We start from the raw sequence: 23,569 nt of genomic DNA on the forward strand, positions 1-23,569 counted from the left end.
TAGTCTGTGGGCTGGCAGAACTATTTTGATGAGATCCAGTAGCACTGAAGTTATTGGTTTTGGAACCTACAGATAGCTCCTTATTTCATCCTTCTATCACCCTCCACATACTATCGATTGAGGAAGTTGTACAGTGTCTAGTAAATAGTATAAGCAGCTGTATATTGTCTAGTAAATGTGATGTATAACTTTCTGGCCAAAATTAAGGTAAAGAAATGACAGCACTGCCTTTTTGTGATGGGAATTTTTATTGTACTTGTTTGTTAATGGAGAAAAAGGAATATATTAGCCCAATCCAACATGATCGGCATCTTGCTCCAGCTTAGGCTAAGGTAGCAAATCCAGTGTTCCCAATACTAATTAAATGCTTTCATTTTTCTCAGACTAACACCTCAAAACAGAATAAATGCATATTCTTCTTTTCGTGTTTTAGTAGCCCAACTACTTGCTTTATTATTCAATTAATGTCATCAAATATATCTCCTAAAGGACCAAAGCTCCAGAAATTCACAGCCATGAGAAAAAAAAAATGCACACAATTATTTTTTTTTTATAATTTAACAGTCTAATAAAACAAGACCTATCAATACATTAAGAAATAAATCCAGTTACAAATGCCTGTATATAGAAGGAACTTTTGTGGATATCAGAACAGAAAATGATCAGCTATTTACAAGATACACAGCAGGATGGTATAGCAGCCAAGACCCACCATTCAGAAACCAAATGTGTTCTCTCCACTGTAGGCAACATACAAGAATCCATCCTCATCCTTTTCCTTCTCATAAAGTTGTCCCATAGTTAAGCTTGAAGGGGAAGAAAAGAGAAAAGGTTTACTTGGATCATGAGAGCTGCAAATAGTTAACAGCTAAAACCTCACATAAACAAGGAGTAATAAAAGCTACAAATTTTAAGTGTGTGAGGATATATGAAAAGCAGTTGGTTCCTCAGTTAGCAAGAGGATCCTGGTCTCTCTGCAGAGGGTCTGGGTTATTCTTCACAAATACATTTGTCAGAATTCTTCCTTATTTTATTGGGAATTAGTCACTGAATGTATTTCAGGTTCTGAATCATCTGTTATTGATGACATGACTAATACCAGGATCAACAGCCTGACAACACCTTCCTTGAACACAGCTTCTTTTGTGAGCAACCTCATTTCTCCCTCCACCTGGTGTAGTCATGAATGTTCAGCTGGGCTCAAGTCTATCAGACTTGTACTTTATGGATTATTTCTTTGAGGTCCAGATAGTTTTGGGAGTAAAAGCTTTGTTTTCTGTATTGTTAAAAAAGTGATGACTTTAAATAGTACCAAAATGCATGGGCAATAAATTACAGGTTAGCCAGAAACTAATGCTTTTTCAGTGGGTAAGCTTTTGAACGTTTGATCAAATGAAAATTTTCTTCAACTGAATAGGCACAAGGCCCTTCACAGCCTAAGCAGTTGAGGTCTTTAGGGCAATGCCTGTGTTTCAAAACAAAAAGAAACCCAAGCAATTACTTGGCCAATACAACTGCTCCAGCCATCTACCTACAGATGAAACAGGCAGATGACATGAGCCAGTTGTACAAACACCTCCTCAGCTCATCTTTCTCTGATTTTCCAAGACAGAGAAAAGGTTACTTAACTGAAAGATGCAGACTGACTGTGATAGGGAAAATGAGCATGGCTTTTACCCAGGAGAGGAGCTGGGAAGAGTTGCAGGCAGTATGTGAAATGGAGGGGAATTGGTGGGTAGGAGAGAAACTTCCAGAGGAGAAGAATGTCAAGAGCTAGTGGTCTGTGTACCTCTTGGCCTGCGAGAGGCACGGAACCATTAACAGATTAGATTTTTGTTCTTCTGTTAACAAGTTAGCATTTTTGCATTAATGTTGGAGGTTCAAGGCCCAATTTTTCCAGCAGAGATGAGACATCTCATTTTGAACATGTGAGAGAAGATGATGTGCCCTTTGGGGTTTTTTTTTCTGTTCCTAGAGCTTCTATAGGACTGTTAGAAGGATAACATAATTCCTAATAGTCTTAGAAGAAAGCAACCAGAAAAAGATGCTTTTTATAGGTCCCTATTGCCTATCACGATGTAAATAAAAGTACTCCTAACTGAGTCTGGACAGATTACATGGAGGGACTGCTACTGTCACACAGGTAAGGATTCATAAGAGTAGTTTTCTATCTAAGCCACGTAATACCATGACTTACTATTTTCTCAAATACTATTCAAGTATCTCATACAGAAAGCAGCCGTAATAGTAGTGCCTCTGGTGTATGCAATAGCAGACAACAAGAAGACCTTATATAAAAACAATGTGAAAAAGCTTTCTATAGTAATTTAGCATTTTGTGTTAGTAGAAAAAAAGTAATTTTTAAAACAAGTAACAGCCAGTAGTCTGTAATGTAATTTCTCTGTGAGCTGACAGGTTTTTGATGGTGTTTGCTTCTGAGCATTTAATGTGCAACTTGTTTGCTGTTGCTGACTTTTTTTTTTTTTTGGCCTTGATGTAAAAGTTCTTTCACTCCGCTAAAGATACCCTAATAACTCCCAAGCTTACTCTTTTGTCATGGAAGTAAATAATGATATAGTTTTTTCAGTCGCCTTTCCTTTCAGCGTAGCTCAAGAAAAAAAGATGTTTATCAAACTCAGGAGAAAGAACTATTGTGAGATGTGAGATTAAGATGTAGCCAAACACTACCTAAAATCACCAAATAAGCCTCAAAAGAGGGGAGTTACCATCCCTCTGATATGCATAGGCTTGCTGCAATGGGTCTGAATACCAAGTGAATATCCTCTCACCTGGATTGTGGGACAGTCTTGTCTACAAAGAGGAATATTGCTTTCTCAGATGGCAGTTGAATCCTCTTCCTGATGATCCACATGAACTGGGCCACGGTGATGTCAGATGGAACTAAGTACTTCCTCTTGTCAATATCAACAATCTGAGATCCGGAGACCTTCTCCACTATGACCTGTAAAGCACAGGTGTGTGAAGATCAGGCTTTTCTGGATTGGTATGAACAGACAGCTTCGGTAAATTGCTCACCAGTACAACAGTGGGCAGAGGGGAGGAACAAAAATGTTTCTTGACTGCAAGAAAATGAGAGGTAAGACTGGCTCAGCACTGTTAAAACATGATTTTGTGACTGCACTGAAACCTATATTCATCCACACAGTGGCTCAAAACTCCCTACCCCTGAGGTTGACAGCCATGGAGTAAAAAGATACAATATGCCTAAAAGAAACCCGTGACAGGGAAGTACACATATCTTTTCACTTTCTGTATGCTAAGAAACTGCTTGCCTCTCTACATCCTCTCCTCGAGAAACTGTGGAGAGCAGTGAGATTGCTTATCAGCCTTCTTTTCTCCAAACTAGATAAACCTGGAGTCCTTAGCTGCCACTCCTAGGACATGCAAGCGTGACCATCATTGCTTGAAACGTTGTGGTACACAGAATTCTAGTTTTCAACAAGCACACCCTGTCTTCTTTTAAGTTGTCATACAGCTAAATAAAATAGAGGTTTAATATACATACCACCTTCACCCTTCCAACTTCACTCTTTAAATAATGTCCTGAGTTGCTCCTAACTGATGACAGAACCAACTGCTTGGTATGGCATATAGCAAAAGAGAAAAATAAAAAAGGAAGAAATACTAGGAATAAATGTCATTAACACTGAATAAAAAAATCCATATTTAGGTAAACAGGAGGGAGAACCACCAGCCTAGTCTATTATCTAAACTGCCATTTCACCTGTTGTGCTCAAGCTTCCATCTAAAGCATTATAATATTCATTAACACTTCCCCCTCCGCCACCCCATTCCCTGAAGTCTTTTGTACTCATCCGTGGAGTATACCATACCATTATGCAACATGTGGCATTGAATCAGAAACTGCCACACCAAGCAGAGCCATGTGCATACTTGGAGGTAACTGAGTGCAGAGTTGGAAGAAGCCATGTTCTCTCTGAATACAGTCAAAGCTGATAATCAGAGTTGCAGTGGGAACTGTGGAATAATGCAAGGGTCTGTTCATTTTTTTTACAGTGCTTTGTGCTACTGGTTTTGATTGGACATCCATGCTACCCACACTTCTATAATTACTGAATTTATTGGTTGGCAGTGATTATCAGCTTCCCACAGCTAGCCACCAAGCATTTTAGCCAGGCTCAACAATGCCTCAGGGAAGAGAAATGAAGTCACGGCAGCACGCTCTGGAATACCAGCTGGCCTGCACAAGGTGCCCGTTGAGCACTCCACTGAACTGCCAGAAAGGTTCTGTGATGTGACTTTTGCCACGGGCCTCTGCTGTACCAGACTTGCACTACCAGATAATCCAGCAATGTATTCATCTGACGATAAAAACTGTATGATTACAGCTTTGGTTGGTTGGATGAAGTTACGGCATGACAGTGAAGCCATACTAATAAAGTGCAGGTTTTGGCCATATCTGAATGAGCTCCAGATGGGATATGTAGGCTGTAAGGAAAACAAATAGATAAAAATAATCACGACCCATGTTTACGCTGCTAGGCCACCACAGGAACTTGGCTATTCATAGACCAGGAGTGTTCGGTAACAGAAAGCAGGTAGATTTGCATCATCAATGGGCCTTTGTTTGCAACTTTGAAAAAATGGCTGCCAATGTTCATCACTCTTTTAGGATGTCTGTAGACTCAGGTCTGCAATAACAAACCGATTTTATCACTGGAAACCTTACTTTTATTTTTTAAGAAACATGTTACTCTAAATGTGACTGCACTCAAGGCATACTGCTTGTTCCACCATGTTACTGTTGTCAAGGTGGGACTTACTGATGCTATTTTCTGCTTTGTATTATGCTGAACTAACATTAGAGTGTCTTATTTTTATACCGTAGGAAACTAGAAATCAACTACAGGAAGGAAAGATGGCAAGATAGCCAGAGCAAAAAGCAACAGGTACAGGAGGAAAGAGAATAAAGTACTATTCGTGGAAATGACATGATACTTATTGCTCCACACAGGCTAGTTCTTGAAGGTAAAACTCAGCACATGGGGAAATAAGGCTTACAAGAGGTTCCAGGGTCTCCATTCCTTAGCTCTGCAGTCCCCATTGCTGCAGCATATGGGTAATGCTCAAGTAAATTGACAAAATATGGTTATCTTATGATCTGGAGAGGTTTTCCTTATAAATTTCTTCAGCTCTGCCTACAGAAGCGTGAATGCCTAGCAGCTGCCCCTTGCAGTTCAGTATGAGGGAACTGTAAAGTGGACCAAGAACAGCCTGAAAGGAATATTGGAGCCTTAACAACAGATACCTTTTTTTTTTTTTTTTAAGTTTACAGTAGCACACTAGGCATTTTAGCTTCATAACAGAAACTGGTGTAACTGGATGTCAAGGCTGTTGATGAACTGCCGCTACAAAAAATTAGATACCTTTAACCCTTGGACCACTTGACGCTCTGGACAAACTGCAGCGCTTGGAACGCATGAATTTCTTTCACCTCCCATTTTATTCCTAAAAGGTCTACCTTTAGGACAGAGGTAAGCTGTTCACATATTCAATTAATAGGTTTGAACCACTGAAATATCTCTAAATCCAGGGAGACAGATACAGCAGCTGAGAACTGAAGTCACTTTGACCTGTGTCACTCTGGATGGAGGCTATAACCTGGAAAGCAGGAAACATGAATTAAGTCTGAAAAACACTTTTGACTGTTAGATGCCAAAAGTATATTTGATATTAACTATTTTGTGAAAGGATATGAATTGTCAAGCACAAAACGTGTATTGGCTCAGGCAAAGCATCACACTAAAATTTGAGATTCAATTCTTGCAGCCATCTACATTGCATTGTCCATTCCTGATACAGCATCATGTAATTGTGACTCAACAGTGTGAAGTTTCAGTGTCTCTTTTTTTCCCTAGGGTTATGAAGGATATTCTTGAAATGGACTAATGGACATATGTGGAGATGTACGGTCATGAGCACACTACGGTCAATACATGAAGGAGTAGTTGGCCAAGCTGAGAATGGCGAGGATCGGATCACCTTGCCGGACTGCAGCTGGAGAAGATGCTGTGACTAGGTGCAACTCAGCAGCAGAGAAAGTCAATGAGATTAGAGGTTCTTCTCTGGGCTATGCTGTCTAAAGGATAAGTTATGTATCTAGAGGTCTTGCAGGAGGAGCACGGACTGGCACATGGTCGGATGAGATGTGTGAAATTTTACTCACAAGGAGGTAAGTTAAGAATTTGTACATGTTGCTTGCAGTTACATAAGGATGTGAACTGTGGTTGTTTCACAGACTGAAACATGATAAAGGACTGGAGTGAACAAGAGAGGTCACTTACTATTTAGCAGGTAGATAAGTATTAATGCAGAAAAGGGGAGGTCACCACTTGCACCATCTCTTCAAACAACAGAGTTTGCAAGAAGTGATTCACCAGGGTAAGCCTGGATATAAGCATGGAATACATGAGGGAAAAATCACCTTCCTCATACACCCAGAATGGAAGATTGTCAAAGTTTATAAAGATTTATTCTCTTTCTTGGGATCAGGCACACAATGAATCCTCAAGACCCTGAAGGTAGTTGCTGGGATATAATTGCCATTAGAAGCAAGCAGAACACTGATACACCATAAACATGCCTGGAAAGAGGTGAGGAAGTCAGCGGCTCATGCCTACTTGTCAATATCCACGGGGACAGAGCAGGAAATGTTGGATTAGTTACATGTGTAAACACCTTAAAACACCTAATGACACAGTAGGGAAGATGAATGTATTTAGTAGGATATGATCAACAAAGAGAGAGCTGGCTGGAAATAGCTTATCCACCTTTGCCTTTAAGTACTCAGATAAAGCTGGCTTGGTTACTCACCGGGACACGGTCAGGGTATTTGGCTCGGATTTTTGCCGACTCGACACATCTGTGCTCTGTGAACAAAACTCGTAATTAGTCATTGCATAGTATCGGGAGTGTCCTACGCTGAGAGGGCAGCGCCCGCAGGAACGGAAGCCTGCGGGGACCGCGACTGTCCTGCCCGCCCCGAGGGGGTCTCAGCCGCTCGGGGACGCCGTCGCCGGGCGTCGCACTGTCCGCTGGCGAGGGCCACAGGCAGTTGTCCGTCCAGAAACGAGACGACCGCCTCGGGCAGCCGACCCGGGCACACAGGAGCCGGGAGGCCCCAGGATGGCGACACAGGAGGGCGACGGGGCCGCCGGCGGGCAGCGCCCGGCCTGGGCCCACCCTTACCCAGCGCATGGTCCTCCTTGAACATCCACTTCATGGTGCGGGCCGGCGGGAAGCGGAGCCAGCGGCGGCGAGGCCCGTGTGCGGGCGGGCGGGGGCTCGTGCCGGGCGTCCGGGCCTGTCGCTGTCGCGGTCCCTGTCACAACAGCAGCCTCGGCTCGTCGGGCGGGACTTCCGGCTCGCCCGTTCCCTAGCAACCCCCCGCCGCAGCGCTTCCGGGGGCCGAGGGGCGGGGCTGCGGCTGCCGCGGCTGCGGCGCGCCGGCGGGGCCGGGCGGCGGGTGGCGCTCGCCCGACGGGCTCCTGGGGCGCTCGAAGCCGCCTCGGGGACTCCGTGGCCCCGCAGGTGCCCCATCTCCGTCCCACTCCTGTTCCCCGGTGCCCTCCCGCCTCGCCGCAGGCGTCGGCCCCGGAATGCGGTGGCGCGCCCGCACTGGCTGGCGCGCCCGGCCCCGACGTGCGATAGGCGCGTTGCCCCGTCAGTCTGGCGGCCGCCGTCTCCAGGGTGAGGGCGCTGGCCGAGCGAACGGCTCGCCATGGCTGGCGTGGAGCTGTTCTCGCATCCCGCGTTCCGCACGCGCTACCGGGCCGGGCTGTGCTCCGGCGCGGCGCTGGCGCTGCTGCTCCTCACGGGGCTCACCTACGTGCCGCCGCTGCTGCTGGCCTACCGGAGCCACGGTGAGCGCCACCTGACCCTGCCCGCCCGGCGCGGCACGGCACGGCGCCGTCCGGTCCTGAGGCCTCGCGCTGTCTCTGCCTGCAGGTTTCTGGTTGAAGCAGAGCGCGTACCTGGAGCAGCCCGCGGTGCGCTTCCGATACGAGGTGCTCTTCGTGGCCACCACCGGGCCCGGCCCAGGCAGCTTTTTGGCGTGGAGCACGTTCCCAGCGTTCAACAGGCTCCAAGAGGACCGGCTGCGAGTCCCACTCCTGTCGGTGAGTCTGCCTGGCGCGGGGCTGGAGAGCGGGACCGGGTGGCTGCGAGCACAGCGCCGTGGGCAGGTGGCCTATCGTGCGCTGCTGCCTTGCAATAACAGCAGCTTCTTGCAAAGCCTCGTGCCTCGCAGCAAAATTCGCTTGGCACAAGTGATTTTTAACCAATCCACTTTTACTTCCTCTCAATGATTATAAGAGTATATATATATATGAATCACAGAATCATTTAGGTTGGAAGAAACCCTTAAGGTCATCAAGACCAACCATTAACATGATGAGACCAAGTCCACCGCTATACCATGTCCCTAAGTGCCACTGGTGGTTTGCACGAAGGCATCAATTTACTTTCTTCACATCAGTTGTGCCCTGCTCTCTGCACGATCTGAAGCGTGCAGCAGTTGCTAGGTTGCCTCTCCTTTTGAAAGCAGGTATGTGTTTTCTAAAGCACCTAGTTTCTCCCCTGTAGATATTGAACAGTGGCAGTTATTTTATGCATTTCCTCTGTTATGAGTCCTGTTATGCATGCAAATAGCTGAGATACTGGGCATTTGTGGCACAGAAGTGTAGCAAGCCTTGGCTCACAGGCAGGAATTGACACACATGCCTATAAGACGCAGGCTGCAGTGGCAAGAGGTAAAAGCCTGACTATCTGTCACACATTCGCACAGGACGTGACAGAAGATCCAACACTAAGGCATGCTTTGTAGCAGGCAGAAGAGATGGTTGGAATGGCACAGGGCAGAAGAGACCTTGATGAGACCATATGAAACCTTGTACGATAGACAAAATTGCAGGCATCTTGCTCATCTCTAGTTCTGTGTCTATGAAATCAATAAGCTTTTTATTGCTTTCCTAAATATGCAGTTTATTTGCTTCTTTCATGTCTGCATGCTGCAGTTAGGGAGATCACCTGGAGTTTTACCTTTTTTTGATTGTCTTTCTAACAGAAGTTCTCATCTTTAAAAATTATTCTTGTAGACTAGAGAGGAAGACAAAAATCAAGATGGCAAAATGGATCAGTTGCATTTTAAATTGGAACTTCCTCTACAACCTACGGAGCATGTAGTTGGTGTTCAGCTGATCCTGCTCTTTTCCTACCAGCTTAACGTGAGCATTTTTAGTTTTATTTGTTGTGACCTATAGACCCAGCGTAATGTTCCAGTAGTGATTATGCAAAAGCTGAAAGAACTTTCCCACACCTGCAACTTCTATCTAAAAGATTTATTTTGCTAACAAATATTTACTGTTGTCCTCCTCTGCCAGGTCACTCCTAGCCTCGCTCGGTTGCGTGTTTTGATAGGTTTTACACAGAATCACAATTTTATTAGATTTTCCTTTTTTTTTTTTTAAGCTGTGTATTCCTTTGGACCGTAGTGCAGCATGGAGGACAGAGGTGCGTGACAGTGACTATCAGCGTGTGTGGCACCAGGAAATAACTGAGAGTCTTGCAGTAGGCAGAAAGATGTGCGTTCTTACGTAGTGCTATGTCTTGACATAAGCAGTTAGCTTTCTGAGGTGGAGGGACGGGCTGTCGAGCTCCATAGATTTTGCTTACTTAACAGCTGTTGAAGCTACAGTAATCATCTGCCAGGATCTTCTGTATCTTGTAACTGTGAGGGGGATGAAGGTGTTACAGGGAGACAGAAAAACAAAATTCTGCTACCATTGAATCTCAAGTGGCAGTGCACATAATACACAGCAGCGAGCAAACCACTAGCACGCAGAGAACCCTTGGATGCATCTGCAAGGAGCAGTAGCATAGATCTGCATTGGATGCAGCTGCACAGACAAGAAGTTGTTTTACTGGGGGCAACAGGCTTCATTTATCCAAGAGACTCTTGCTGACTGTGGATGGACGAGCTTAGCAAGCATAGCTGTGTGGTGTCAAAAACATTCTTAAATCTGTGAGGCCCAGAGGAAAGGCCCAACAGTTCTAAATTTGCACTGAAGAATTAGGTCAGTGATTAGTGAATGAGATAATTTTCCTTCAGGTTGTGAGATTGATAAGGACTAATGAACTGCCTCATTTGGTCCTCATTACAGAGCAGGAGTCCGTAGCTGTCTTTGACCGCAGAGTATTTTAAAGCGTGTTTCCAGTGAATGTGTTCAGTCAGCTCGCTACTTTTCATGTGTTACGGCATCAAATCTTTCAAGTCATTAGCCACAGGTTGTTGGACTTCAGTGAATTTCCTGTGGAACTTTGGTTTATAAAGCTAGGTAGCTAACAACTAAGGTAGTTGGTTTTGAAAAGTATTTAATAATTCTTATTTGTTGGTCCCTTGTTTAGACTATTGTGGTGATCTGAAAGTCAGGAGTCAGGAAAAGAGTAAATCTGTGCAGAAAATCTGAGACAGAGGTAGAAAAGTGTCCTGTGTTCCCTGTGCCCCGCCCCCTCCAGCTGACCCCCTAAATTATCTTTTTTTGTGTTTCAGAGAATGTCTACGCTTGTGATGCAGACCATGGCTTTTCTTCAGTTTTTTTCTCCCGTGCCAGGTTCTCAGCTCTATACGAATGGAGACCTGAAATTGAACCAGAGGCAATTACTTAAACACTGTGGACTCGATACCAGATACAATGTGAGGAAACTTTTTTTTTTTTTCTTTCCCCGTCAACTTCACCCCATCTTTATCCTGCTGGTACCTGAGGTGACACCCTAATTATTTGCGCTCCGCCACAGAGTGGACCCTAGAACTTTGGAACTGATATTTTCTTGATAGGCTGGAAAGTGGAAGAGGTTATTCCGCTGAGATGTTCAGGCTGATGTTTATGTGCATTCCTTCAAGGGCACGGTTACTTTGCGTGAGAAACTCGGTCAAATTACTTTCTTGAAGAGTGGACAAATAATGCAAGTATTCCCTCATTATAACAGGTGTCTGTGGTCAATGGCACAAGTCCTTTTGCGAGTGACTATGATCTAACAAACATCATTGCAGCATATTGGGATAGAAATGGTAAGCCTGAATGTGTAGCTGCAAATTACAGGACAGCAGTAGTTCATGTATTGGCAGCTGTTCTGTGAGGATTTGTATTAAGACTGAAAAGCCCTTTAACTTGGATGTTTCTTTTCCCCATTTTAGTGACAACAGTCTTTTCAGATCCCAACCCTATTTGGATGACTGGAAGAGCAACAGATACACCATTTATCATTAATGCCACTATTCGTTACCCAGTGGAAGTTATCTTATATCCTTTGAAAAAGCGCATAAACTGTGACATAACCAGGTTGCATTGTTTGGGCTTCACATACAGTCCAAATGAAAACTTTTCTTCTATGCTGGTTGCTAAACTTTTCCTTTGTTAATTAAGCAAATGCTGTAGTTCTGGAGTTTACTGAATACCAATTTGCCCATTCCTCCAGATGGCTCTGCTTGCAAAACCATTTTCTGACTTTCTGTGATGAGAACAAGTGTTGCTTTTTCAGCCTTACTAACCTGGCCTCTAAGGCAGTTTCTTAGCCACTGACAGTGAATATCCTTAGTAAGTCTTGCTTGGTTCCTGCAGTACCTGCATAGATGCCACTAGCAAAGCAGGATACTGTATTCTGTGACCTAAAGGTAATAATTAGAAATCTGTACGCAAGCTGAGCTCACCAAATAATCCCACCCACGGCAGATGTGGCAAATCTGTTACCCGAACAGACAGACCCAGCAGGGTGTTTTTTTCCTGAAAAATAATTCTTGGTTCATTATGTTAACCACCAATTTTCTCAGACAGGAACAAGCCTGCATTCAAAAGAACCTGTACAGAGCACTCTTCTAATGAGGTTGTTTAACTTCCTGAGTATTGCCAGTAACTACTTTCTGTTGAGTCAGGGACGCAGTAGGCACTTTCCATGAGATTGATTTCATGTCTTCTAGGACAGACATTCTCTACAGCATTTGTTATATACTATGGTAGAAGGCTTTTAGGGGGTTCTGTGGTTCAGAGGCCTTGCATTTGCCACATAAACTGATGTGTAACAAGTTTTGTGCCTTTCCACCTGAGTTCTTTTGTTTAGTTATTGTTAGAAGCTCCTTCATTAACACTCCTTGACTTTCTTTAAATATCAGCCAGGATTTTGGGAAATGATAAAATTTGCCTGGATCCAGTATGTCAGCATTCTCCTCATCTTTCTTTGGGTGTTTGGTAGGATTAAAATGTTTGTATTCCAGAATCAGGTGTTGGCCACAACTCCAATATCATCAGTTCTGCCAGCGTCTCCAGTATTGTCCTACAAACAGCACCAGTCCTGAGGAGGTGCCTGAGAATGCTTTAAAGAAAGGCGGTTCAAAAACACATGCCTTTTATTCTCTACACTTTTTACTTTGGATGATCCGAACTTTGTAAGTATGATCCAAGGATGTTCTGTTTGCGCTTCCTTTTTAAAAATACATGTTCATTAATTTGTTTCTCTGGGAATAAAGTTTTATGACCGATTTTTTTTTAAATAGTTTTGACAGTTATAGAAGAAAGTAGTTATTTTTATTGTAACCAGAACACTTAAAAAACTGATAGAGAGCAATGAGTGCATTACCTCAATTTTGCTGAACATTGAAGACTGAAAATAATATATTAGTAGCAAGAATGTAAGCCATTTTTACTATTTTGTAAATTAATTCACGTCTGAGTTAAGAGTTCTGTCGAGCTATTTCTAAATTTGCAACCTGCTTCTGTTAGGGGGTCGAACTAGATGATCTCTAAAGGTCTCCTCCAACCCCGACCCTTCTATGATTCTATGAAATGCATTTATGTCTGCTACAAAAGGAAAAAATATAAAGACTGTGAAAGAATGTATTGGTGAGTTAAGGTCAGAGCCATGTTTCTGTAACTGTGGGTATGCATGCTCACCAGTTTAGTTATCGAACTGGATGATGGATAAATTGATGGCTGATATGAGAAACTGGGTTGCGAGTGATAGGGTCGGGCCCTCTGCACCATCAGTTACTATTGGCATTGTTACTGCGGCACTAGATGATGAATTGTAAATAGTAAAACAGAGAAGCTTGTATACATTTACAGAAAACTTAACAAAAAATAAAACCTATCAGAGATGTTTCAGAGTTCCAAAGCAAGTGAATAATTACTTTCAGAATGTAAATGATAACTTAAAACTGATAAAAATCAAATCAAGCACTGCAAGACTATGTCCCTCATTCTTACTGGAGGTGTTGGTGGTAGGGAAGATTATTTAATTTTACTTTCTCTTTCTGGGCTTTTTATGCCAGACAAACTTAAAACGGAAAACAACAAAATTTCCATTATGTTTTCGGTTTTGTAGTTAAGATTTAATTCTAGCGAAGCAGTGTTTCGGCAGGGGAGAGCCTCAACCAAATCTGGATGCTCACTAACAAAATTCTTAGGATGCAAGTGCAGCTATCAAATATGAAGGGGCAAGTACAGCAGTAGGTTTTATCTCTCGTCCTCTAGAATTCAAGATCTTGTCAGTTAGAGACCTGCCTATTCCTTTTTCTTTTCTCCTTCCCCAAACACCCAGCTTCTTTTTTGAACTGCTGTTCAAACTTTGTAGTCTTGCAGCTTGCCTTTCTACCCAGTTTTACATGCTGGATCAACTCCAGGCTATTCTTCAATGCAAGTGAAACATAAATGTGGGGAGCCACGTCTCGGTTATTCAACATGCTTTTGTGCTTGTGAAACACATGTGTTTACATGTGAATTGTAAACGACTGCAAGGACCATTCGCCGTATGTACTATTTATTTATATATATGTAAAAAACCCCGGTGTGTAAGTTGGTACAGACTTTGGAAATACCTGGAAGCTGTACCTGGCAACTTAGGACTACTGATAATTGGTTTAACATCTGAGTGCATAGAGTCAATGCAACTGTCTGCTGCTTTTCAATGTTTCTAGGCACTGCATAGGATAAACAAATGGACCCATGAGCTCATTTCCCCCAATATCTCCAGCTGATGTGCATCTGGTTTGCTGTAGTCTGAGCTCTGCTCCCCTGCAGTGTGTGACTGCGTGAGTCAGTTCAGGGAGTTCATTATGGTGAAGATAATTTACACAAATATATGCACTTCTTCAGACAAGTCAGTTTCCCTAGTCAACTCGGTATGCGTCTGTACAAGCATTAGGGTGGGCATAAGCAAGGGACGGAAATCTGTGGAGACCACAGAACCCCGTTTTCAGGGTTTGAGCTGTGGTACTCCCACAAAAACGGAATGTCTAACTCCTCCCCCAGATGAAGGGGAGCCTACTTAAGTTAGCAACTGGAACGTGAAAGGCGGTAACACCAGGAAACAACAATAACACTTGGAAACTTCATTATCACTTACCAAACTTTCTCTCCTGTTGTATCCTTAAGTTGTGACAAATGGCACTACTCAGAGCAACAGTTCAGTGAATGCATGAGAGAGAAGAAATGGTGAATAAGTTTAGTTCAGAAAATAAAACTATCCTTATGTTCCATTTTCTGCTAGAAGGAAAAAGGTGTAAAAAATCCTCTGTGGTACTTTAATTGCTTGCAGGTGGCTTGTAACTGTTTAGTATAGTATGAAGCAATCCTCCTATTTCTTTTGAAAGGAACGGCTTTCATGACCGGAACTAATACCTGAATGCAGTTTAAAAGCAGCAGTAAAGGCAGATGTGACTACAGCAAGGAAAAAAACCCGGTTTGTGATGCCACTCCCGTGGCATATTTCATGGTTCATAGTTCTGACTCCTTTCTCAACCTTGGCGAGGCATTCCACTCCTGTAAGTTAACCAAGCCATAGCAAAAAAGAAATGTAAGATTTTGGGTCTGTAACAATAAACTAAAGTATGACGAAAAAAAAATATACCCAGGCATCCACTGCAGCTAGCATCAAAGGAGCTTGAGGAAGGAGTCTTTCTCGGAAGGCTTTCTGTAAGGACTCGTACTTAGCTTGCTAAGCAACCGAAAATTAAATAAAAAAGAGAAAGGAAAAACTGCTACACTCCACGACAGTGCTACTGCACAGATCTTCGGTGTACACACATGCCCAGCGAGTGATCTTTGTGTAGTTCTAGGTGGAGGCATGTTAGGATTAAGGAGTTCTGGTAGGGGCTCTGTAAGGGGGGAAAAGTCATGTGCAAAAAGTAGGAGTGCTGCAGGAGGTTGGTTTGGAGTTTTTTTAAGGCGGTGATGCTGGGATGAAAGAAACCACCTCTCCTTTCTTAATCGGTCATGCAGCCGCTTAGCGAGGGTGGGACTTTCTGCCTCTCCTCGCACGAGCAGGCGGGATGCGGCTGCGCCGAGCGCGGGCCCGGTGCGGCAGCTGCGGCAGGCGGGCGGGACGCGCTGCGGGGGCCGCGGAGGGGCCGCCGTGAGGCCGCCAAGAGATGCAACGGGACTTCTCCGGTGAGACGGCCGGGACCCTACGGGCCGGGCGGCGTCTGCTCGCGGCGCAACACCCGAGCCGCGGGCAGGAGTTTGCAGGAGGCCCTCGGCCGTCTGGGGCGGCGGGGTGAGCCCGGCTGCCTCGCCGGTCCCCTTGAGCGGCCTGGTGCCGTGTGTGTGCGTGCCCGCGCGTCCTACCACGCTCTGCTGCGTGCGCTGTGCCGCGCTGGGCGGGGCGGCCGGCCGAACCGCCTCTGCCGGACTGCGCCTTTGCCCGGGGATGCTCCGTGTGCGGGGCGGATCGCCTCCTGCCCGAGCTCCTCCCGCTGCCGCGGCGCCTTGGCCACGTCTGAAAGCGGCTCATTGTCTCCGTGGGCAGCTCCGATCCGCGGCGGTGCCGGCTGGCGGCGGGAAGGTACGGGCAGGCTGCGGGCGGGGGGTGGCTCTGGTAGGACGGGGTTAGCTCCCGCATGGTTCACCGTCCAAGTCGACGAGCTGGGCGATGGCCGACCTGCGTCAGGTGTCTGACAGCGGTGTTTACGACCGCTTGCGCTGCGTTCCAGGGGATGCTTTCTGGCCGTTCACACGCGCCCTTACCGTGTTGGGGCAGTAGCGGTCACAGCGATTGCGGCGCGCGGCCGACGTCGCGCAGCCCGAGCCGGACGCTGCCTCAGGTGTAGACAGTTGTTGACAGAGGTAAGGCTGTTGAAAATTAGTCTTTTTTTCCTACTTCCCACTCCTGCCCCCGCCTTTCTTCACCTCCCCCGCCCCTAGAGACACGGCTGGTTCGGGTTAAGGTGGTTTTGTTTGCTGGAGGTAGATGGTGAAATCAGGTGCTTCAGAAAACATTTGTCTCAGTTCCGGAAAATCCCTTACTATTTTCTTACTGTGTCCTGTCTCTGTTTCTAGGTGAAGCTGACACACTAGACCAAAGAATTTGTCGTTAGTTCTTAGTTGCGGAGATCGCTTGGGTGGGGCACACAGGGCACACCTCAGCCCCTTCACCCTCAGACTATTTGAATTTGGGGACGTTCTTGTACCAGTGCAAAATCTCAAATAAATGGAGTAGCACTGTGTCTCTTTGTCACCCCAGTTTTGCAATCCTTACAAATAGTTTAAATTCCTGACAAAAGTTGGAACTGAGCAGACTTTGTTTCTTGAACACCGTTAGTTTCAGTAGCTGATAACACTTTATCATCTTCAGCTGCACGGTGAGGAGAAATAGGTGGTGTTGGGCAGTGCTTCAACACTCACGGTTTGTTCAGGCTGGACAACTTTATCTGACTCCAAACAGGATAAAGAAAGAAACAAAAATGCCCAGTATATTTTTAAAAATATTTTTGTGGTCCTATCATGGAATCAATCATATATATGTTCCATTGTATTGTGGAGTATTTAAACATGAGGATTACTCTTCTCGTTTTCCACTAAATTGTAAGTGCGAGTACATTTTCAAAACCTAAATTAACACCATCATATGAAATGCCTATATAATGTTGTGATTCTAAAGGTCTGATTACGGTACATTTACCGTTTATTGTTATTTTTGTTGCAGTTTCACTGCTGTGTTAAAAATTAAGCTTATTAATTATTTCAACTATTCAGCAATGATCAGCTCTTAGACTTTCAATTCTTTTTGAAGTACCAGTGGTTATAGAAGGCACCCTCCAAACTAGCTTTTTCTTTCCCCGTTCAAAGACTAATCTACATGTCATTGTTGATACACTAAGCTTTTGCTGTGTTAAGGTGTGTCATTTAAAGCTGTGGAAAAACACTAGGAAGTGACATTTTGTCAGCCGTGGGATTTATAGCCAGAATTACTAATGATAATTGTTGTGCATTTTTCTTGGCTCAGCTTTGTCACATTCCTGCATACTACTTTTTTGAGCAGCAAAGAATGTTTCTTTAGCTCGTAGAGGCCATTCTGGTGGTGCAGTGTCATACGGGTGAAGTACGCATGAACATTTTCAGGTGGTCCTTGCTCTGTTTATCACCTCATGCACAAACGTTTTCCTGTTAATTTCCTGTTAATTCTATAAAATGCATGACAACGTTTAACATTCTTCTCACAGTCAGTGCTGAGGTGTTAATTATGGGTACAGAAATGATATATATGCTCACATGATTTCTCTGAAAGTCAGCATTTAGTTTATGACAAGCATACAGGAAAGTCATTTTAACGCTAGGAAAAGGTTGAGCACGTAATATAGCTTTAGACATTCATTCTTCAGTGGAACAGATCAATCTGTGAAATTAATTGTCTGTTTTTCCATTTTGTGTGAGTTAACGTACTCTCCCTGTAATATCTAAAGATGTTGGCTTTGAAGGCGCTGCATAAACTGTTTTAAATGAAAGCATGTTGCAAATTTTCTCAGTCTCAAAATGGCCGGGGAAGACTTTGACAAAGATGGCTAAGATTCAGTTGCTCAGAAATCATTCTAGAGGAGCAAGTACCTGTCTTCTCTTGGTTGTTTTGGTTTATTCCAGATAGATTTTTCAATGTTCCTGCCACAGACCCAGACCTGTTTGTTCTGAGGGAGTCTTTCATCTTAGCTTTTTGTCACAAGCTCAGAAAGCCTATGTTTCTTCATGGCTGTAATGTGAGGCACTCGCTTTCTGTCTTTATATAGTCTTTCTAGTGTGCCAGAAAAAAAAAATGAGCCACATGCTTGTTGTAAGAATTTCCAGTAGAACTTCTCCTGGTGAGTCCTGAGGTTAGGACTGGACCCCCTTGCTTTCTGAACTCTTTCTAAGAGCAGTCTGGGTGCAGCCAGATCCAGTCTTACCTGCTGACCTTAATGAAGAGCTCAGACTGGTGCTGGCACAGAGTCGGTTTATTACAGCTCGAGCTGGACACCCTCTTAGGAGAGCAGTCCCGAACGAAGAAATCGCTGGGTTTTTATACCTTACAATCAGAAGTTCCCCTCCCCTCTTGCAGTGACTCAGGCCAATCATAATCATAGAATCACAGAATCATTTTGGCCGGAAGAGACCTTTGAGATCATCAAGTCCAACCTTTGTCCCATCCCTATCAACCACTAGACCGTTTCCCTAAGTATAAAATTATATTTGAGTAATATCTGAGCCTGGAGTCTTTTTGTTCCTTTGTCTGTCTGTCTGCAGACTGTTCTTTCTTACCTTGGAAGCCGGTTTCTGTTGCTTATCTCAGAAGTCACAGGTTTATGCAGATTTATAGTTCTCTTATATTATCTGCACGTGAGTGTCATCAGCGTCACCAGTCTTTCATTAGGACAGTTTTCTCCCCTTCTGATTTACCTCCTTTAGTGCCACACGACTCCCAGTGCTTTGTCTTCTGAAGTTTGTTACCAAGGCCTAAGCACTCCTAAGGTTGTTCAGCTTTAGCCAATCCCAATTAATCCTAGTTTTGCACAGTTAATTCTAGTATTTTATATTCAACTTACTTTAATTGCCAACAGTAAGAAGGAGGTCTTCTTTTTTTTTTTTCTTTTTACATGTGAAGTTAGTTTTGGTTAATTTACTAGGTCTCTTGAAGTCTGTACCGAAAGGAAGTTTGCTGAGCAATTGTGCTCCTTTCAGTGCTGACCTTCAAAGATCTGATTACTCGATTCCAACATTAGTTGTCTTACGTGACAAACAAATAACTATCTCTGTAAGCAAGAGCTAAATGATCATCCACTGCACGATTTTTTTCTTTCCTCCTTCCTTCTTTTCTACCATTCTGGATCTGGAAAGTGCACTGTTTAGAAAACAGACTTTCTGGGATCCATGCTACCGCTCACTGTATTTTTTACCCTTCCTGGTAAAACCGCATAGCTTTCTGTAATGTATCTGTTCTCTTAGCAAGCCATGACAGATGCTACACACTTTGCAACTCGGCATTTTATCAGAGCTAGTTTAAGTGATGAGGAAAGTCGTTCCTCTGTTGGCCAGTTTGTATAATTATTTTCCTTTGTGAGATATGTAAGAATAGCTGTTCTGGGACAGACCCAGGGTTCTAGTCTAGGATCTTGTCTCTGTTAGTGGCCGCTAATGGACAAGCTCAGTGACAGAGATTACAGGACTGTCAGCTAAACTGCATGTGCAGATGCTTTTCAGATCGTATTTTGAACACTTGCATTGGCTTGTGAAGAGATGATTCTGACTCAAGAATTTGTTAGAAGTAGGTTTTTTATTATTACACTCTTTGCTAGAGATCTCCAGGAAGAAATAATAACAGAAAAGAAGTAATCACAGAAAAGGAATACCATTGTAACTGTTATTAAAATTATTTATGCTTAGCTGTATTCGCTATGTACAAAAAGCACGTATAGTGATTCCACCAAGTATTGCGATACGTCAGATGTCTCAGCCGAGAGCGGCGGTGGTTGCTGGAGCGCTCTGTGCAGCAATGCCGTGTTCCTCGTGGTCTTTTTTCCTGCCTCTTGTAGATTCTTCACTACTTCTGGTCAAACCAATTTTGTGAGTTGATGAGGAGGTGCTTGATAGAGTGTTTGTCACTTGAATGGAAGCCAAAGTAGCAGTAGTGCTAGGACAACTAGCCCCTCTGTTACTTTTCCCTTTTCTCCCACGTTTTTAGTCAACAGCTCTAGTCGGGCAGGTGCAGCCACAAGGAAGCGCTGCTGAAGAGTAGGGAAATGTTTAGGCTACCGTCACTTAACATATAATTTATTCTTCTTACGATGGGCAGATTAGTTCAGGCACAAATTATGGACTAATACGTTAGCTGCTTTTTGTTAGCATGTTGCGATCTGCAACAGTACTTGGGTGGGAATCAGAGTGAGGAGAGGTCCAAGAGGCAGTCCATACAGACTCGAATTTTTTAAAATGGCTTTTGATTTGACCTCTACATGTTTTATTCCTCACTTCTCTACCCCTCACCGATAAAGTATAAAGAACAATTAGTGTTTACAGTTCTGCAGAGTGGGTTTGATTAGAGTGGAACAGCAGCTCTGCGCAGCTAGAGTGGAAACATATTAATACTTCTGAAAGCATCATCCAGTCTCCAAAAGCTATGTAGTGGGTTAGACTGTAAGGAGCTGCAGAGTGCAGTCTTAGTGCAGAAAATGGCTAACATTTTTCAGACAAGAAAAAGATTTGAGATAGTTACGGCTGGCTAGCTTTCAAGCACAGATTCTGATTAGAGAAACTCCTTGAACCAGAAAATGCAACTGCTCTTCCACTTTAACTTAGATTATTTCATTACCTCCATTTGGCGGAGCGTCAATGCAGGCTGCTGGATTGCTGATAATTCTCACAGCGTATAAATGATTCTCTGAATCTGTATCTTACAAGGGAGAGAGGGTACTTTGGGAGAAAAACTTCGACAAGCAACTTAATACCTTACTCATTTCTCTTATTCTTCTTACAAGGTACTCTTATGGTACCGAAGGTAGGTGTTTTTATTGACTCCTTTTTCCCGCTCAGCTCATAGTTCTGCTGTTTTTCTTGGCTTACAAACAAAAGTTTAGGCACAAAATTGTGCTCATTTAAGGTAGAGTCCATTTGTTTATATTGCAAAGAGATGTTGAGGCGGCGGAAAGAGACAAAACTGCCCATTTCTGCTGTCTCTTTGACCATTTATTTCAGCATTTGCTACTAATTTGTAGTCTTTTTCATGTTTCATTAAACTAGCACCAAGGACTGAATGCATTATTATGTCAAATGAGTGTTTATCTATATTCTCTAGACTGTGTGGTTCACTTTCAAGAGTCCAGAGTGTGTCAATACACGTGCCTCTCACTGTAATGAGAAAACAAATTGTCTAATTGCAGCTAGATAGCAAATGCTTCTATGTAAAACTTTGGAGATGATCCGCATATGCAAGGATTCTTATTTTCCTAATACTGTGCCTGCCAACAAGTACTGACAAATGGAATCTGAAAAAGTGAGAGCATGAAGGGGTAGGTGCCAAAACCCCCTAGTAAACAGTTGTGAGGAGCACATCTCGCTTCAACTCAGGCTTCAAAGTGAAACAGAAGTCCACTTGGGGTTAATGTGTCTCAGATTTTTCAGGAGTTACGTGCAGACTAATTCTAACACAGAAAAGGATAATTCCTTAGATGCAGACTGAGGGTATTCAGTCGTGGGGTTTATGTGCTCCAGCCTGAATATGTCAGCTGCTTTTTCATTTTAACATCTGTAGCCAGATGCAGCTTCGGGTGACGGGTTTTCACCCATCACCCGCCTTTTGGAAAACAGAGGGTCGTTGTAAGCATCAGTTGGTGTAGTGTCCTACTGTCACTGCAGTACAGCGCTCACGTTAGATAAGATTATGACTTTATTTTAGTAGCCACAGTTAGGAATGTTCCCATTTACTCCTTTTAAGGGATAGAAGCCCTTGTAATGTTAGACCTAAATGGAAATAACACGATTCACAGAATTGTTGGTTTTTTTGTTCCTTGTCAATATTTGTCAGAATTCAAGTAGAGGGCTTTGTGTGTTTGACGCATCGATTAAGGAAACGAGTAGTGCCAAGTACCGACGTGCATATTTGAAAAAAGGTTTTACTAATGCAAGAGTTTGTATTGTGTAAGTTTTATCATTATTGTGCCACAGGAGCAACAGTTCACCAGCATATTCCTTCTCTTTTTCAGCTGTTTTTATTGCTTTTCCTCGGTGAGAATGGCACGGATTCGGATTCCTAGCACAATCGTTATACTTTTTGTTACGGTTCAAACTGGATTCTTGCTCTTCATGTATGCTCGGTACAGTAGCTTCATGCCTCAGTCTGAGCAGAAACCATCTCAGGTGCACATCCTCATTCTCTCTTCCTGGCGGTCGGGATCTTCTTTTGTGGGTCAACTTTTCAGCCAGCACCCCAGCGTCTTCTACCTGATGGAGCCTGCGTGGCACGTGTGGGTAACCATGTACCAGAACAGTGCCAAGGTCTTGCACATGGCAGTGCGGGACCTAGTCAGGTCGGTCTTTCTGTGTGACATGTCTGTGTTTGATGCTTACATGCCTTGGAAAAGAAACTTATCTGATCTTTTCCAGTGGGCAGCGAGTCGGGCTCTGTGTTCAACTCCTGCTTGCGACTCCTTTCAACGTACTGACATAACCAGTGAAATGGCATGCAAGACACTTTGTGGGCGGTACCCATTCAGCAAGGTGGAGGAAGCTTGTAAAACCTACAGCCACGTTGTCATCAAGGAGGTTCGATTCTTTGACCTGAAAGTACTCTACCCCCTTCTCACAGATCCCTCCTTGAACCTCAAAATTATTCATTTGGTCCGTGACCCCAGGGCAGTCGTCAAGTCACGGGAACAGTCTGTCAAAGCATTGGCTCGCGACAATGGAATTGTTTTGAGTACCAATGGCACGAAAGTGGAAGACAGCAAATACAAAGTAATGCAAGAGATTTGTAGAAGTCATATTCAGATTTATGAAACGGCTACTCTAAAGCCACCCGCTTTCCTTAAAGATCGCTATTTGATGATCCGTTTTGAAGATCTGGTAAGAGACCCGGTATCAGGGATCTCAGAAATGTATAAGTTTGCAGATCTTAGTTTGACCCCCACACTCAGAAGCTGGATCTATAATATCACACACGGACAGGGACCGGGAAAAAAAAAAGAAGCCTTCAAAATCACATCTCGAGATGCAGTTAGTGTTTCACAGGCCTGGAGGAATGTCCTTTCCTTCCAGAAAATTCAGAAAATACAGGAAGTGTGCAGAGGTGCTATAAACATGCTTGGCTATCAGCTGGTGGATTCAGAAAAAGAACAGAGAGATCTGTCGTTGGACTTAGTGTTGCCAAGACGACAAAATCAATTCAGTTGGTCATCATTTAATTCAAAGCACTGAGACTTTTTTTCGAGTGTTTTCGGGGGTGGGTAGACGGTTGAGTATTTGTCTGTTGTGCAGCATATAGGTAGTTTGGAAATCCTTGGCTGAGGTGTTTAACTGTCTTCCTGTCTGCTGATTTTCCTTAATGAAAGGAGGTTTTTTTCTGACTTTCTTACAGCACAAAAACAAAGAAGCCTGAGAAATTCCATGAGATCCCTGCCATTTGCAAATTTACAGCTGAGCTGTGCTGTTCTCAGGATTGTTTTAAAAAAATAACTTAAGTACTTTCTATTAAAAGATGAAATTTCAAAGATACCTTTGTTCATTGATAATTAACTTCTGTC

General features: G+C 43.7%; 4 protein-coding genes across 19 annotated transcripts in view; 3 read left to right on the forward strand and 1 right to left on the reverse strand.

Annotated features, from left to right (window-relative positions):
• The window catches only part of ADAT1 (adenosine deaminase tRNA specific 1), a 23,801-nt gene extending 21,459 nt beyond the window's left edge, over positions 1 to 2,342 (forward strand). The window contains exon 10 of the transcript XR_009819740.1: positions 1,976 to 2,342. The gene's annotated coding sequence lies outside the window, so the exon portion shown is untranslated. The remainder of the gene's footprint in view (positions 1 to 1,975) is intronic.
• Positions 230 to 7,399, reverse strand: GABARAPL2 (GABA type A receptor associated protein like 2). The gene is made up of 4 exons (XM_062007537.1): positions 7,231 to 7,399; positions 6,856 to 6,911; positions 2,790 to 2,962; positions 230 to 806 (listed from the first exon to the last, which is right to left on the reverse strand). The coding sequence occupies exons 1-4, from the start codon at positions 7,262 to 7,264 to the stop codon at positions 716 to 718; spliced, it is 354 nt and encodes a 117-aa protein (XP_061863521.1). The 5' UTR covers positions 7,265 to 7,399; the 3' UTR covers positions 230 to 715.
• Positions 2,808 to 13,198, forward strand: TMEM231 (transmembrane protein 231). Of its 11 annotated transcripts, none has more exons than XM_062007535.1 (11): positions 2,808 to 5,010; positions 5,311 to 5,516; positions 5,901 to 6,061; positions 6,146 to 6,214; positions 7,990 to 8,159; positions 9,138 to 9,266; positions 9,511 to 9,552; positions 10,592 to 10,735; positions 11,029 to 11,110; positions 11,237 to 11,342; positions 12,202 to 13,198. In XM_062007535.1, the coding sequence occupies exons 4-11, from the start codon at positions 6,184 to 6,186 to the stop codon at positions 12,389 to 12,391; spliced, it is 894 nt and encodes a 297-aa protein (XP_061863519.1). In that variant the 5' UTR covers positions 2,808 to 5,010; positions 5,311 to 5,516; positions 5,901 to 6,061; positions 6,146 to 6,183; the 3' UTR covers positions 12,392 to 13,198. The 11 variants fall into 11 exon arrangements, with proteins under 11 accessions (XP_061863519.1, XP_061863516.1, XP_061863514.1 ...); XM_062007532.1 differs by having other exon boundaries at positions 2,808 to 4,580; positions 4,871 to 5,010; positions 5,901 to 6,214; XM_062007530.1 differs by having other exon boundaries at positions 2,808 to 3,097; positions 4,039 to 5,010; positions 5,901 to 6,214.
• Positions 12,400 to 23,569, forward strand: LOC104563353 (carbohydrate sulfotransferase 5). 6 transcript variants are annotated; one of them, XM_062007522.1, is made up of 3 exons: positions 12,400 to 12,481; positions 22,034 to 22,892; positions 23,404 to 23,569. In XM_062007522.1, the coding sequence occupies exons 1-3, from the start codon at positions 12,468 to 12,470 to the stop codon at positions 23,422 to 23,424; spliced, it is 894 nt and encodes a 297-aa protein (XP_061863506.1). In that variant the 5' UTR covers positions 12,400 to 12,467; the 3' UTR covers positions 23,425 to 23,569. The 6 variants fall into 6 exon arrangements, with proteins under 6 accessions (XP_061863506.1, XP_061863507.1, XP_061863502.1 ...); XM_062007523.1 differs by lacking the exon at positions 23,404 to 23,569 and having other exon boundaries at positions 22,034 to 22,357; positions 22,434 to 22,517; XM_062007520.1 differs by lacking the exon at positions 12,400 to 12,481 and adding exons at positions 15,740 to 15,873; positions 16,022 to 16,154 and having other exon boundaries at positions 22,034 to 23,569.

Source organism: Colius striatus, chromosome 14, assembly GCF_028858725.1.
Source record: "Colius striatus isolate bColStr4 chromosome 14, bColStr4.1.hap1, whole genome shotgun sequence".
In the NCBI taxonomy this organism is placed as follows: domain Eukaryota; kingdom Metazoa; phylum Chordata; class Aves; order Coliiformes; family Coliidae; genus Colius; species Colius striatus.